General features: G+C 34.9%; 2 protein-coding genes across 3 annotated transcripts in view; both read left to right on the forward strand.

The window, feature by feature from the left end:
- The first annotated feature begins 150 nt into the window (after nucleotides 1-150).
- l(3)73Ah (polycomb group ring finger 3-like lethal (3) 73Ah) lies at nucleotides 151-4,925 on the forward strand. Its single transcript, XM_073077093.1, has 5 exons — nucleotides 151-387; nucleotides 1,576-1,728; nucleotides 2,192-2,334; nucleotides 2,717-2,860; nucleotides 3,227-4,925. The coding sequence occupies exons 1-5, from the start codon at nucleotides 276-278 to the stop codon at nucleotides 3,350-3,352; spliced, it is 678 nt and encodes a 225-aa protein (XP_072933194.1). The 5' UTR covers nucleotides 151-275; the 3' UTR covers nucleotides 3,353-4,925.
- Nucleotides 4,926-5,607: 682 nt separating this feature from the next.
- The window catches only part of LOC140745315 (uncharacterized), a 39,432-nt gene continuing 29,413 nt past the window's right edge, over nucleotides 5,608-15,626 (forward strand). For both annotated transcript variants that reach the window (XR_012102651.1, XM_073077091.1), the window contains exons 1-3: nucleotides 5,608-5,859; nucleotides 8,140-8,289; nucleotides 9,153-9,226. Coding sequence is in view for 1 of the 2 variants with exons in the window: in XM_073077091.1 (XP_072933192.1) it covers nucleotides 9,178-9,226 (49 nt within the window). In the remaining variant the exon portion in view is untranslated. The remainder of the gene's footprint in view (nucleotides 5,860-8,139; nucleotides 8,290-9,152; nucleotides 9,227-15,626) is intronic.

Raw genomic sequence — 15,626 nt, forward strand, 5'->3', positions numbered from 1 at the left:
ACTATAAATGAGAATAAAATACAATTTATTATTTTATACATAACTCAAATAATAAACTTTAGGCTAACTAAAAATATATTTCGCAAACTCTAAAGTTTTGCACAAAGCTTAACTAAACGCAAGCATCAATTCACTGTATAATTTTGTTATCTGTTTATTTGATTTGGCAGTTTTGGTGATTGTGTGATTTCTAGTTACGTTTACGTTCCAATTTTATTTTGTTTTACTGTAGTTTATTATTTCGTAACTAATGGTTTAGGCACCGTTATCCTAGGATGACAATGGAAAGGAGAATAAAGTTGAAAACACTAAACAGCCACATCACATGCAAGATTTGCCGCGGTTATTTCATTGATGCGACCACAGTCACAGAGTGTCTACATACGTGTTAGTATTTATGTTTTGTTTTGATACAGTTATTATGTACGTTACACCTCGAATACCGTAAGTTAATTTAGATCATTTTATTTTTAATTTGTATTTTGTATTGTTGAGAAAGAAAATGGACCTAACCTCACTCGGAAAATCTGTAACTTTAAACCTTTGTTATTCATAACTTATAACTTAAACACTGTTTTTGTCCTTCACAAGGACTACCTTTATTCAAAATTAGTATCATGTACACTTAAAATCTCTTGGTCAACATGATAAAATCTCTTTGAGTTTGTGTATCTCACTTCACTCCAGTTCTTGATAACTAAAACACTTAGAAGGTGGATACTTTATTTGACGTATATTATTTATTTATTATTTTTCCGGCTTAAATTTGAAAGACTAATGATTAATAAAAGAGTTTACCAAAACAAAAAAATCAATACAAAACCATGAATAATAAAATAAGAACTTTGATGTTGGTGACTAATGGGAATTCTTTCTCTTTTAATATTTTTTTGCTACATAGACTCTTTCTTTTGTATATGTTACAACAATAGTAAGATATAGTCCATGTAAAACTGCTAGTCTGCTCTGAATATAGAAATGAATTGCATTGCCAGTAAATTGTATGACTACACATGCTCACCACAGCTTCAGAGCAGACTAGCAGTTTGGCATGGACTATTCCTGTTAAATAAAGGACCAATTTGATTACACAAGTTTTTTATCTATAAGATTGATCATGATAAGAGCAAATAAACATGCAGTCCACCTGATGGTATGTGCCACTACTGCCTATAAACATCTGTAACTAACTTCATGGAAATGGTTGCTACTCCTAAAGACTAAGGTGCCTCATACGTAATTGAGTGAGGTTATACTAGATTATACTGGGTATTTTTATTATGTAACAGGTACTCACTATATGCGGTTTTTTAAATTCTTTATTGCCAATATTTCCACCCATCTGCATGGATCATGGTCATGGCGAAACTCACCATGTGGTTTAGTAAAATATATAGTGTGTGTATTAAAATTTCAACAAATTGAAATGAAAATCAATCTGGACTTTTATTTATTTATTGAATTGCCAACAAACTGTACACTAATACTACATTATTAATATTAAATAAACTCAAATAGAAAAAACTTTATCTTTTTTTTAAGTTCCCTTATTAATCAAGTGTAAACCTATTCCAGTTTGCAAAAGCTGCCTAGTGAAACACCTAGAGGAGAACAACACGTGTCCAACATGCAACATAGTGATCCACCAGTCACACCCGCTACAGTACATCAGCTTCGACCGCACCATGCAGGACATTGTCTACAAACTGGTGCCTGATCTACAGGACAGTGAGTAATTGTATATACTTTTCTTTATAATACTATTGCATGGACTGCATGCTGGTAAGTGACTACTGCCGCCCATGGACATCTGTAATCAACCCCAGATAGCATTAGATATTCCTATCTGAGGTCGGCCACAGATGCACCGCTACCCCTGAGGACTAAGCTAGAACGCCTCAGAAAAGTATGTCTTCCTTAACACAACCCTGAGAGCACAGCAGCACTTAATACTGCTGTTTTTAGGCGGAAGTAGATGTGGCGTTAGTACTGCCGGAATCGAACCACAAAGAGTTCTACCACCTTCAATATCCTAGTCCTCAGTATTAGCAATGCATTTGTGATCAATCTCAGAAAGGTTCCTATATCAAGGTAGCCTCGTGGTCTTAATTTGTTGATGATATTGTAATTATAATTCTAATAAATCTATTAGTTAGAAGAAAGATAACTTATATTGTGATTATTTTTTCAGATGAATTAAAAAGGGAAAGAGATTTCTACAGAGCCAGGGGATTACCGTGTCCCAAAGATGCTGCCCTGGTGGGTGATAAGCCAGGAGGTGGCGATGAGCCTGAACAGCAGGATAACTCTGATTGTCACCGCAAAGATGAACAGGTTTGTTGTTTTGTATTTGGCCATTTCTGATAGAAGCTAAAATGAAGTTGGAGAGGCACTTGACTGGCGGTCCCAGGGGTTATGACCCCTCATAAAATGTCGAGTCCTACTCGATTCCTCTTTGCGAGGGTAGTGGAGAGCATGTCTGACTTAAATTTCCCTAGTACGCCAACCCTCCCCAATTTTATGCTGCGTTTGCGCCTACCTAGACATATTATATGAAAATTATTTTGTTAATAAATTTCTGTCCTGTGTCTACCTGCAACACAGACTCCTAGTTTGGGCTTGTGAAAGTAAAAAGTGTATTTTTATATATTCGTGAAATCCACACGAAAAACTGATCCTATATCATGTGCTTATACCTTTATTTTTATGTTTTTAGGTGAATGTATGCCTGGAATGCATATCAACCTCCCTGAGAACATTGAAACGAAGCTTCATACGGTGCTCGGCGCAGGCCACAATAACTCACCTAAAGAAGTTTGTAGCTAAGAAAGTATTGAATGGAATGGAGAAGTATAGAGAAGTAAGTGTACTTTATATAAAATTCAATTGTGAAAATAATAGTTTCGTTGTTTCTGACTGTAATTGTATTCAAAAGAGATTTTTGTATGGGACAGAGAAATAATTGATAATAATATAGTTTTTTCTGTAGTAGTGGTTGGTTTTGTATCTGTTTCTCTCACTTGTTATAGAGAATGAGTAAAAGGCAAATACAAATGCTGCCATTTTGAATCAATTTCGGATTATAAGCGTGATAGAAAAATCACAATTTTTCCGACTACTACTTTTAAATGTATATTTTTTACTTTTTATTTATCCATTTGCAATGAAAAATACAATTATTATTTTTAAGACAAAGAAAGTCAAAGTTGTGTCTATATTTTTTCAGATTGATATTCTCTGCAACGACGAATTACTAGGTAAAGACCACACTCTGAAGTTTGTATACGTGACGCGATGGCGGTTTCGAGACCCGCCGTTGAGACTGCAATATAGGCCGAAAATCGATTTGTAAATTGTACCATTTAGAATAACCGGTATTTTGCGATATCGATTTTATTAGTGTCGTGACTATCGATATCTCGAATTGTATTCTTAACCATGATGAATAGAATTGTGATTATATATGTTGTGCGATGAATGAATTATATGTGTTGTGTTTGGTTAATAAATATGAACACTGATTTTATTAATAAGTGTGCACTAATAATTTAACAGTATCACGAAGTAACTGCGCGATGGTATTTCTTAAGTGTTTTTATCATGGTTAAGTAGTACTTAGACATTTCAAATAAGGTCCACGAACATTTGAACACTCACTTAACTTATTCTATATTTAAGTGTATTATTTTATATTTCAAGTATTCTGCATAAAATACTTAATCGACCACTCTGTTACTAATATTGATATGGGAAACTCTATGTAATTTCTCAACTATGTTTAAAGAATGATAGATTAGATTTCTAATGTAAGCTAAATAACAATTAATATACGATGTAATTGTTATTGTTAGGCTTATAACCATGCTTATTTAATGTACACTTTGTAATTGAAAAGTAAACTATTTCTTCCTGACGAAATTTTATGAGGATAATTTTATTAATTATAATTGAATTAATGATTAAGTTCATTAGTTCGGGTTTTGTTTGCTCAATAGATTAATTTGTATTACTCAAATGTTTGTGAGCTTAATAAACACAAAGAAGTCTCACCAATTTTGTTCATTCTTTCATTGATTAAATACTGTTTTTTTATAAAAGATAAAATATTTTTTTATTTTAAGTAGCACTTAAAGACAAGGAGTCTTTAAGACCTTGCTAGACATTGTATAACTAGTAACATACAAAGATAACGTAGGTTTTATACTATTAGATATAACCTTTAACTTTCACAAGAGCTTTAAGTTTAATTCAACGAATGTTATGTTTACGCACAATATTTTTTAGTTCTTTTTCTTTTGTTAAATAGAAGTGCGCTGTGCGTTCTGTAAGTTAGAGAATCTAAGTTCAAAGTCCTTTTAGTTTATTTTAGTTGTTTCGTTGATTTATTTTTCTTTTTGAAATCTTTAGAAAAATTTACACTCGACTCTTAAATTGAATAGGTTTAAAAAACTATTATACTGTCAATTAAGGGTAACCAAATCCATTAGAAAAAGTATAGGATTGTGAATAAACTGGTTATAATCATACGTATATTTTAGTAATTTCTATGTCTGGAGAATTTATAAAAATGTATTATCAAAAGAACTTGTATGTATTTGAAACAGTATCTGTTCAATTTGATCGTCGAGTATATAATAATTTTGGTATAGTTCGCGTAAAATTGCTAGTCCGCTCTGAATATAGAAATGAATCGCGTCACCATAGCAAATTGTATGACTACACGTGCTCGCAACGACTTCAGAATGGACTAGCAGTTTGGCACGGACTATACCTGTATTATGTTTACAGATGTAGGTACATGTTTACGTTGGTGAAAATAATATGAATGTAATAGATAATTTCAATTTAATTAAATTATTTTTAAGTAAATGTAATTAAAGATTATTTAATATCAAATTTTAAATAAATTATATTTTATTTGGCTATTTGACACTTTCATTTACGATCTGCAGAAACCTAGTTAATGTGCAAAATTCACTAAGTAATGGTATTAAATTGACCAGTCTAAATATATTGACGTTCAGTATTTTTTTTTCTGTCTACTTTCCAAAATATGTCTGCAATTCATGTTCGATTTAAAAATAAAAAAAAAATGAAAAATACAACATTCAGCCAGTATTTTGTGCAATAGTATTGATTGTATTTTGCATAAAATAATACGTATATACAAATAATATGAGTAGTGGTCCATCTCCATTTGACTATGGCGTGTTTATGAGATAATGCAAGATTAGTATCCGGACACTCTTAACATAGGGCAGAAAAAAAAATCAAAAGGCAGTTTTTTTTTTCGGTAAATTATAGAATCTTTACTATTTCTTACTCCCCTAAAGCCCGCTCCACATTCTTTTGTGGAGCGGGCGTAAGACTTAATATTACATAAAATTTATTTGAAAAAATACTCCTAACCGAATCCCACGACATTGATTTTATAAATTTTCTGCATGAATATATTATATAAAAAGTGAGAATGAGTTCATGTTGCTAATGAACATCGATTATAGTAGTATCGATTTAGCTAGTTACCGATTTTCCAATACCGATACGTATAAATCTCTATAATTTTGATAATCTGTGCCAGGTTTGTTTGTGTGAATCAAAAATTATGATTGTGGTATGTGCGTGTGTGTGGTGGTGCTGGTGGTCGCCGTCCGTGATGAAAAGCTGAAAATGGACGGCCGATAGTTTTCCTTTTGGCACGTGAACTGGGAAAGCGTTTTTTGTTTACACGACCAAGCGGATCGCCGTCAAGCTGGGTGCCAAAACGGTTGAACGGTTCCTGAACCTAGCTGACGATAATTTCGTCGAGGATGTCAACGACGACCTGAAATGCTTCATCGCCGAAAAAAAAGATGACAGGTAAACAATTACATATTTTATATTTGCTTTATTTTGTTTCTCCGTCCGGTGCTTTTACAGTTAGGTGCATAGTCCTTGGTTCACGCGATGTAGGTGCGCGGTATCTTGTTCGCATTTTATGTTTGGTCGGTTTTCAAGGTTATGAGGCGATCGCCCGGTCGAAGTCGGCGACCAAGATGACACCTTGGCCCCTTATTCGTTAAAAAAACATTGCCCGCCTCATTACATTTATTTTCGTTACTAATATGTTCTAGTCTTGTTATAATTTATATTAGAGAAATACTTCGATGGATTTGGTTTGTGTACATATTTTTAAATTACGTTAGTCATTCTAACACCTCTATTTATATACGAAACTCGCTAATTTGTATGATAACTGTCACATATGCACATACAAACATAATATTAATAGTTATGATTCCTCTAAATGATCATAAGTTAAACATAGCCACTTTATTTTTATTACATGTTAATTTTGATAGTAATGAACTTAATAAATAAATAATAAAATAATTCAATGTTTTTGTTATAACTCTGCATCTTTTTTAAATAATTTTATTTCTCATAAAACTAATACCTGGCCATGCATATTTGTCTCCAGTCTCAAAATTCTTAATAAGTATTATGAAACAATTAGCCTCAATTAAGACATAATTAGAATAATAAGAATTTGGTCTCCATACTCCATAACATAGTCATCACAACAATAAATTGCCTAATAAAAGTATGTAACACTTACATATTTAAGGTATTTACAATCTCTTTAAATCAGGACAATTAATTATTTGTCCTGATTTACAATTAACAAAATTGCTTGCAAAATAATACATGGGCTTAGCATATGTGAAATTAGTAATATAAAATATTTCCTTTATAATTCAACAGATCCTACACTTGTTACTCTCTGTTAAGTTCACCAATTTAAAAAGAAACATGAATAAGCAAAACAAAAAATTTACCCATTTCAGGCTTAAATTGCAAAAAATTAAGGCCCTGTAATGGTGAAATAACCATAATAACAGATTAGCATAATTATGATACATATAGAAATGAGACCAAATTTTGAAACTTTAATAGTTTTTATTCATCAACAATATGTTAAAGAAATATTTTTATGTTTATGCTAACAATATGGATTCAGACAAGGGTAAGTATCTTAAAACACATCATACTCTCCTGATTTGGATTGCGGTTTGATTGTAGTAGAATAATCTTTACATAAATTGTTTCTATAAACAAATCATTTAAACGCTGGTAAGTTTTTGTGTTTTGTCTTGTCAGCAATGCATGTTTGAGACAAATTCCGGTTGAGTCTTCAGAATAGTCATTCGATTTGAGACCAACTTTATGACTCCATTATTATTTAAAGTTGATTATAGATCCACAGGTAGCAGTAAGCTCGTACTATCAGAACAACTGCATCCTGGTTCACTCCTTTAAAAAAATTACCCAGTGCAATTTAAACTCGCATAGGGAGTATTCCTTACCACCTTGTTATAATCAGCGTTAGAAGTACATTCATTGTGATATATTATAAAGTGTTTTAACAGATTTAAAAAATGAAGGTGCTGTATTCAAACGTTATGTATGTATGTGTGTACACTTGTATTACTGAGACTTTCTTAGAAACTTCTGATCCAATTTGGATGGGGTTTTGATTATTCGCAAGCAAATTTTTCAAGGAAGGTTTTAGTATACAATACATTAAATATTATTTAAGTATTTGTTACTGTAGCAGCCACAGAAATACATACTTTGTAAAAATTTCAAGTAAAATTTCTATTTAATATGGTTAAGAGTTACAGCTCTGTGGCAGGCAGACAGACAGCACAGGTTTAATAATAGAATTAACACATCAATCAATCCATTATTGTCCAGTAATGGATTGTCTCATTACAGGACAGTAATGGGACAGACTCTCATAATGAGAAGGATAAGACATAGTCCACCGCGCTGGCCAAGTGCGTATTGGTAGACTTCACACACCTTTTAGATTTTTTTTTTATAAATCTCTCAGGTATGCAGGTTTCCTCACAATGTTTTTCTTCACCGTTTAGCAGGTGATAATTAATTTCTAATCTTCTAAACATTTGTAATCAGAGGTGCATGCCTGGAATTTGAACCTCAGACTTCTCGATCGAGAGGCCGAGGTTCAAATTTAACCGAGTTTCTTAACCACTAGGCTATTACTGCTTAATAGAATTAACGTAAACAAATAACAGGATCACCTTTTTACCGTTTTGGTAGGGAACTCTAATAACACTATACATTCTGCTGCAGTGTCCTGGTGTTCCCGCCGGTGAGCAACTACCGTCGGTTCCTGATCCACCGCTGCGTGGACCAGCTGGGCCTGCCCGAGCTCGCCACCTTCTCCATCGGGGTCAACGACGAACGCCGCACCGTGGTCTGCTATAAGTCGCGTCTGTTAAGGTATGTATATAAATCCGCATATAATAACTCCAGAACCAACATCAATAATTACATCTTAACAGATGCAAATTTGCATTTGCGCCGCTTCTTCTCCATATCGAAAAACCTTCTGATGCGGTGGTATTTTCTTGACTTTTAAAGTGTTCTATATGAATAAATTTTGAATAAATGAGATTTGAAAAAAAAATAGCTATTACTAGTATGGCGACCACCTTTATTTCCCTTTTATTTTTATTTTTAGTATTTGTTGCTATCGTAAAACTCTGTAAAAATATTCGTCGATATACTCTGTAAAAATTTCATGTGTTTACCTATTACGGTTCAGGAGATAGAGCCCTGTGACAGGCGGACGGACAGCGGAGTAATAGGGTTCTGTTTAACCTTTGTGTATGGAACCCTAAAAAGCAATAGCGGTCATCCATCCAAGTCTCTCTGACGTTGCTACTTTGTATCTTGCATAAATTTGCAGGACATACAAGCCTCGCGTCACATGCATCATTTTTCATTCATACTCAATTTAAATTAAAAAATAGATTAATAATTTTTATTCGTCAAAGAAATTTTCTAACTGGGCTAAGCTGTGACGCAAGCATCGCACGAAAATTACGTGAAGCGAGATCGCGTCATCGCCATTTGATTATGATGCATAGTTGCAAACGCGGATGCAGGCGACTGTACAAAAATGTCTAATGTTTTAATCGTATGTACATTGCTTTTATAGCACGAGACAAGTTTAGGTAGAATATAAGAGACTCAAAAACTTTTTGAAGTTTGACTCCTTTCAAACCAGAACACAGCTTTCTTCGGAATTCATTTCGCTGTAAAATAAGTGCAGCTAATTAATCGTGTTTTTTGTGTTACAGTGATGTAGCGTGCGCGCGACCGGCCATGGGTCTGACTCAAGCAGAACGTGAGGACGCCACGATATGCCGCCAGGGTGAGTTGTACGAGTGTCGTATCTTTTTTATCTTATCTTATCTTATCATATCTTAGATAGAATTGTCTTATTTAAAATCAATGTGCTTAGATTATAGATACATGTGTTTTAGTTTGATAAAAGTTTTGAAGGCAAGAGGTTTTCCCGTGCAGATTGTGGTTTTTGGAGATTATTATGGAACTTCTGTTCAAATTTTCGGGCTATTGGCTTGTAAAGTCTTTTATGATTGTAACTTGTGAACAGTTGCACATAAATCGTATGGTGATGATAAAATTTATTTATAATTAATTTAAAGTAAATACTGATGCCCACATCCAGATGCATCAAGTTTTCGGGTCTCAACAATAATGTCCATTTTAAGATATTTTGTATAAATTAAAAAAGAAAGCCAAACCGTATCGTTCTCGTAACAATTTCGATCAATAAAAAAAAAAAACAAAAATCTATACAACGCTCCAGTATGGAATGTTAATCTATCTTTACAAAAAAGATAACGATTAATAGTACCAGTGGCACAGCGGTCACGGTGTGTGCGCACACATTTCGCAAGCAAGTCCGCACAACGTCTCGCCGCGCTAAACGCAAGCGGCCAAACGTTAGCGGTGTTTGTACATCGCATTACGCAAATGACAATGTTTGTGGTGTCGCTGCACTCTTTGTTTTGCTGTTTGGGTGCTGTATGCTTCCATTTCGAAAGGTAGAGCTAGTACGGTTTGACCTGGGAAGTACCAGTGCCACGCCAATGCAACTAGCGTGAGGCAGTGTTTTAGTGGAAGAGTGTGGTTGTGCTTAGTCCTCAAGAATGGCAACGCATCTCTGTAACTCTGTTCTACATGGAGTTGACCATGATTTCTATGGGCGGCAGTGACCAATTACTATACGGTGGACCGCATGCTCATTTGTTATTTCAACCTTATAAAAAGGTTTTAGGATGTTTTGACTGGTTTCCTGTACAGTTATTATTATGGCAGGGGAAACTTTGTTTAACTTTGAATCTCTTTAAAGTCTTTATTTTGCGATGTCCAACTAAATTTTTTAGCTTCGTTAGGCATTTTTGTTATTCAAAGAAAACATTTGAACTCTTATTTATTTTTAATGATAGCATTAAACATACTTAAATGTCACTTACTACAAACAATACAATTAACGTCTAAATTTCTAATTTCTAATTTTAAAAAATCTAAAATTTCTAATACAAATCAAGACTTATTTTTATTTCGCGTTACTACAAAATAATTACTCAATTAATACGCTTTTTATTAAAGAAATTTTATTAACCGAACGCAACCACGCGACGATATTCGTTTCAAATGTAAGAGAAATAATTAGATATCTCATTGTCGCGTGTCTCGTTGTAGTGGCGAGGTTCCGGCTGCCGTTGTGTTTCCTGTTATGTAAAATTTGATGTTGCATGTTCGCTTTTCGTGATGATAGTGATTGGCTGTCTTGTTTCGTTGGAGTGGGTTGATTGGATTTTGTTATGGTGGAAAAGGTGCCGTGTTTTGGCGGTTCGACGACTAATTATTGGCCTAATGTTGAGCACGTGTCTCAAATCAGAATGGAAGGTGGTCCACCGGATCTTACACCCTCTTGAAAAGATTTCTCAAGAAATATCAGGCACATAGGTATCCTCTTAATATTGTCCTTTACCGGTTACGCAAGTGATAATTAAATTTAATTCGCTCATGCTCACTCTAATTTAACTTTGTTAAAAACGAAGAGTCATGGGATTCGAACGTCGGACCTAAAATTCATAGCGAACTTTCTGACCACTGGGCCTAAAAAACAACAAAAGTATTTTTCACAGCTATTAAGCGGTTTTTGGAGTATTTCTTAATGACGAAAACGACCATACAACCCACATTATGTTTAACAAATGGTATATTTAAAGGTGGTAGAACCCTTTGTGGTTCGACTCCGGCGGCACCACCGCCACACCTATTTCTGCTTAATAACATCAGTGTTAAGCGCTGCTGTGTTCCGTTTTGAAGGGTGTGGTAAGGGAGACATACTTTTCCGAGGCATTCCAGCTTAGTCCTCAGGGGTAGCAGCGCATCTGTGGCCGACCTCAGGTAGGTATATCTAATCCTATCTGGGGTTGATTACAGATGTCCATGGGTGGCAGTAGTCACTTACCATCAGGTGGACTGCATGCTCGTCTGCTACTCCTATATTATAAAAAAAAAAAAACAAACATCTATGATTGATTGGTTGATTTCTAAAATCCGTATATAAATTGGTATTTAATTAGATTTGAGTCCTATTTTAAGCCGATCACAGACGCATTTTTCTTAAGAAAATTAGAAAAGCTACCTTAAAACAGAAAAACAGGTCTGTGCTTAAAACCCTTTAATTGCTTTAAATTCAATAGTCAACAACATTTATAGCATATCGACAGCTTTACAGCGTTTGTCCACCGCCACCGTCACCGAACTGATACCGATAATAAATGACGGCGCCGAAGCAGCGGTACATACATTTACTATAGCCGCACGTCCGTCACCCGAGCACCGTCATATGCCTGCCGCCGATATTTCGAGTAGATCGGCGTGACCGCTAGATCGGCACCGAGATTTTGACGGGCCGATGTGCCGGCGATATAAAACACGTTGAAACTTGTCCATACACTTCCGTCACACGCGTTACAGCTGGAACAAACTAAACCGGCGATATCGGTCGTGGTGGACAAACTATCGCCGTCACGTCATATTAAAATCGGTCCAAAATAACCTCGTTCTCGGTATCGGTTCGGTGACGGTGGCGGTGGACAAACGGCCTTACACGGCTCTTCTGAAGCAGAAGCAGTGTTACCAACTCTCAGAAATATTTATCCCTAAACTTAAGTCAAAACCCCCTAAAATTGCCTCACTTATTTGAAACTTCCCCTAAAAATATATCACAGTTTAGGTGCGCTCCCTTTTTTTTTGCTCACCTGGCCGGCTCAGAACATGTTTCCTTTTTTTTTTTTTGACGCCGTGCCAGCTTCCCGTTTCCCGTTTCTATTTTTTTTTAACTAGCCCCTAAAAATACCCCTACACATATAAAACCCCTAAAAAATCCCATCCCACTCATTTACCCCCTAAATTTGGGGGGAAATCCCCTAAGTTGGGAACCGTGAGCGGAAGTAGGGCGGTAGTGGATCGGAGTCGAACCGTTGTTCTCAAAGAATCCATAGCTAATGATAATGACTTTTTAGGGAAATAGCAATTAAATACCTCTACCAATATTTAACATAGTATTAAAAGGTTGTAAATTAAAGGCTTATGACCCTTCCATTAAACGGTACATAATAATTTGCAACTTGATCAAAATTCATTTTTGTTGTTTTATTGTAATCGTAATACGCGTTTTTTTATCGATATGGAATAAACATCAATTTTATGATTAACAACTTTTAATTTAGAATAATACAATAAAATAAACTTTCTTGTATTACCTTCGCAGAACTGGTTCAGTCGGAATCGCAAGTAAACAGTTGCACAACATATCAAGAAATTGTAGTTATCGACATGATATATCGAAACACACTTAAGTTTGAAAAGTTGTTGGAACAAATATACATTACTAGCTTTTACCAGCAGCTCCGCTCGCGCTCAGAAATCCATGACAATAGTTATCTATCCCTGGGGACCAGTATGTGCTTTTTCGGAATCAAAGTTATCCTATGTCCTTATCACCCGTGACAACGTGTGTACAAAATTTCACGATGATCGGTTTTGGTAATTAAAGCATAGCAAGCAAGCCAACAAACAAACAAATTCACTTTCGCATTTATAAAATTAGTAAGGAATAGCTAAGATTGAAACCTGCTACAAACACAAATTGAACTGTCTCTCAGTAATTTCAAAGCTTACTGCCTATGCTATTATCTATGTTCATATTGCTCTTTTCTCCAGTTCGAAAACTTAGCTGTTTTGTAAATGGATAGTTCAAGAGTAGTTAAAACATACGGTTAATAAATTAATGTCCGTTATTAATAATCAATATATACATTTTTGACTACATAAGATTGAAATGTGACACTATCTATAGGAAGTCACGCTACGCTGATAAGGCAGCATTTGTCAAACTTGGATTTTTGGTAGGAAAAACATTTGGGCAGCATATTCTGTCAAATTTCGATTTTTGGTTGGAAAAACATTCAATAGGTTCATTAATAACAACGTGCGTAATCTGGATTACAATAGACCACTAAAACACAGGAAAGAATTCGTCCTTCACACACTACCAACGATACACTAACGAAATGCCAATGACATAATCGGTAAAATGATGCAAGCGAGTGGTCGGTGGTCGGCCGTTAAAGTGTAATGGTCGAGAATGTGGGTCACAGCGCCGGCGAGAGTGAAAGTGGCACGCGGTAACGCGGACACCTTGAGTGATAAGGTCATAACGATGATAAGTGTGTAATTGTTGCAAATGAACCAGATGTTGATAAGGGATGGTTAGTTGATAATTTGGTTATAAGGGTTGATGGGTAATGGTAAAGGTGATGGTAATCAAAGAGAATTTTTATGTTGCTGACATAGTTTATGGAATGCGAGTCGGATATGCGTGTAGGAAAACATCATTAGGAAACCTCATGTCTGAGTGTTGTTTAAAAGTTAAAAAACTTATAATCTTCTTCGCTTGACCAGTGCGGTTGACTATGGCTTAAACCTCTCTTCCTCTTAGAGAATGCCCGTACTCTGCAGAAGGCATTAGCGTGATGGGGAGGATCATGTATAAATAGTAAATGGTATATGGGAAATATTATAGCTATAGATAAAGGGAAATTAAGATGATTTTTTCTTCGAAGGTTCTTTGAGACTAAAAGGTGATCTTAGAAAAGTATCTCAAACACATAATATAAGTACACAACAGCAAATTACGATGCAATAGCGTGTAGGAAAAGGAAAGGAATAGATTGTTCGAAATTGTTTCAAATTCAACCATGAAAATCCTACAATTGAGAGAACAGAGACAGTAATTAGAAAGCAAATCGGTAGAGTAAAAGATTGTTTGTAATCGCCCGTAGAGTACATGACTAGAACCCGTTAAATTGTGGTCACAAAACCACATGTACCATTATGTAATAGGAAGGGGATTTTAATGAAATAATTGTAAATACAAGATGTCAGTCTGTCAAGTTAGCGTAAGGTAGTAAATAGTCTTCTAACGGCCTTAGACTAGCTACATTTAGGATAGATTTGCGTATTCGCGATTGTATCGATGCTGCATCACGTTTTAGCGACATTCTGCGTTCTGTCTTCTCTCAAAAATCTGTCTGTCGTTCTATCAAAAATACTGTATTAATTCCGCGTCGCATTTTTCGTTTTCACTTGCTGCATCGGGGTTGCAAAAGTGGTTGCGACCGGCATGCAGGCGTGTGCGGAGTATAGCGTTAGATCGTTCTCGAAAGCAACTAAATCGGCAATCACTGATAAATGTAGGTTGTCTGGACTAACAAGTTTTAGTAAGTTACATTATCTAATAAATAGATTAAAGTAAATTTCCACAAATACGAAGTTTTTCTGCACTTCCGTGTAACGTATTTGGATTGGTGCAACGGTTCTAGTTTTTGTGGCGTGTTCTACTGTTTTCCTGGTAGCGGCGAACCTAAGAACTTTCTAGACCCTTCCCTAACAGATGTTACGTTACTTTCCAATTTAATGTTTTCTAGTACATGTCTTCATTAACGTTTACAATTATTCTTGATTACGATTGAAGGCATTAAATAGGGGTAAAGTTAACATGAATTGATTTATTGTATTTCCTACTATGTTAATACTAAATGATAGCCTAGTATTGGTAAAGAAACTCGGTCTCTCAATCGAGGGGTCCGAGGTTCAAACCCCAAGCACGCACCTCTGATTTTTCAAATGTATGTGCGTATTAGAAATTAATTATCACTTGCTTAAAAGGTGAAGGAAAACATCGTGAGGAAACCTGCATACCTGATAGATTTATAAAACAAAAATCTCAAAGGTATGTCTAAAGGTAGGTATAAATCTCAATCTCAAGTCTACCAATACTCACTTGGCAATCGCAGTGGACTATGGCCTAATCCTTCTCATTCTGAGAGGAGACCGTGCCCATCCGGACAATAATGAGTTAATGATGATAATTCTCAATATGTATTATTATTTGTTATTAATTTATTATATCCTGTAATGTATTTAAAAACTAAATACTTTAAATGTAAATCGTACTATGTTCATGAGTGGGTGTTATCCATCTAAAATCAAGGACTGCTAAAAAGATTGGTAAATATGATTAATTTATTCTGAGTCATAGCCAAGTTGTCATATTATTACGGTAATTTGAATTTTCCAATATTCTTAATGACTTTCATTACAGTCAAAATTACTTATGATTCTAATTAACCTGTATATTGAATGGAATGTTTTTTTTAATTTTT

This window comes from Epargyreus clarus, unplaced genomic scaffold (genome assembly GCF_041222505.1).
Source record: "Epargyreus clarus isolate Ecla_fem2 unplaced genomic scaffold, WU_Ecla_fem_2.2 ptg000010l, whole genome shotgun sequence".
Lineage (NCBI taxonomy): Eukaryota > Metazoa > Arthropoda > Insecta > Lepidoptera > Hesperiidae > Epargyreus > Epargyreus clarus.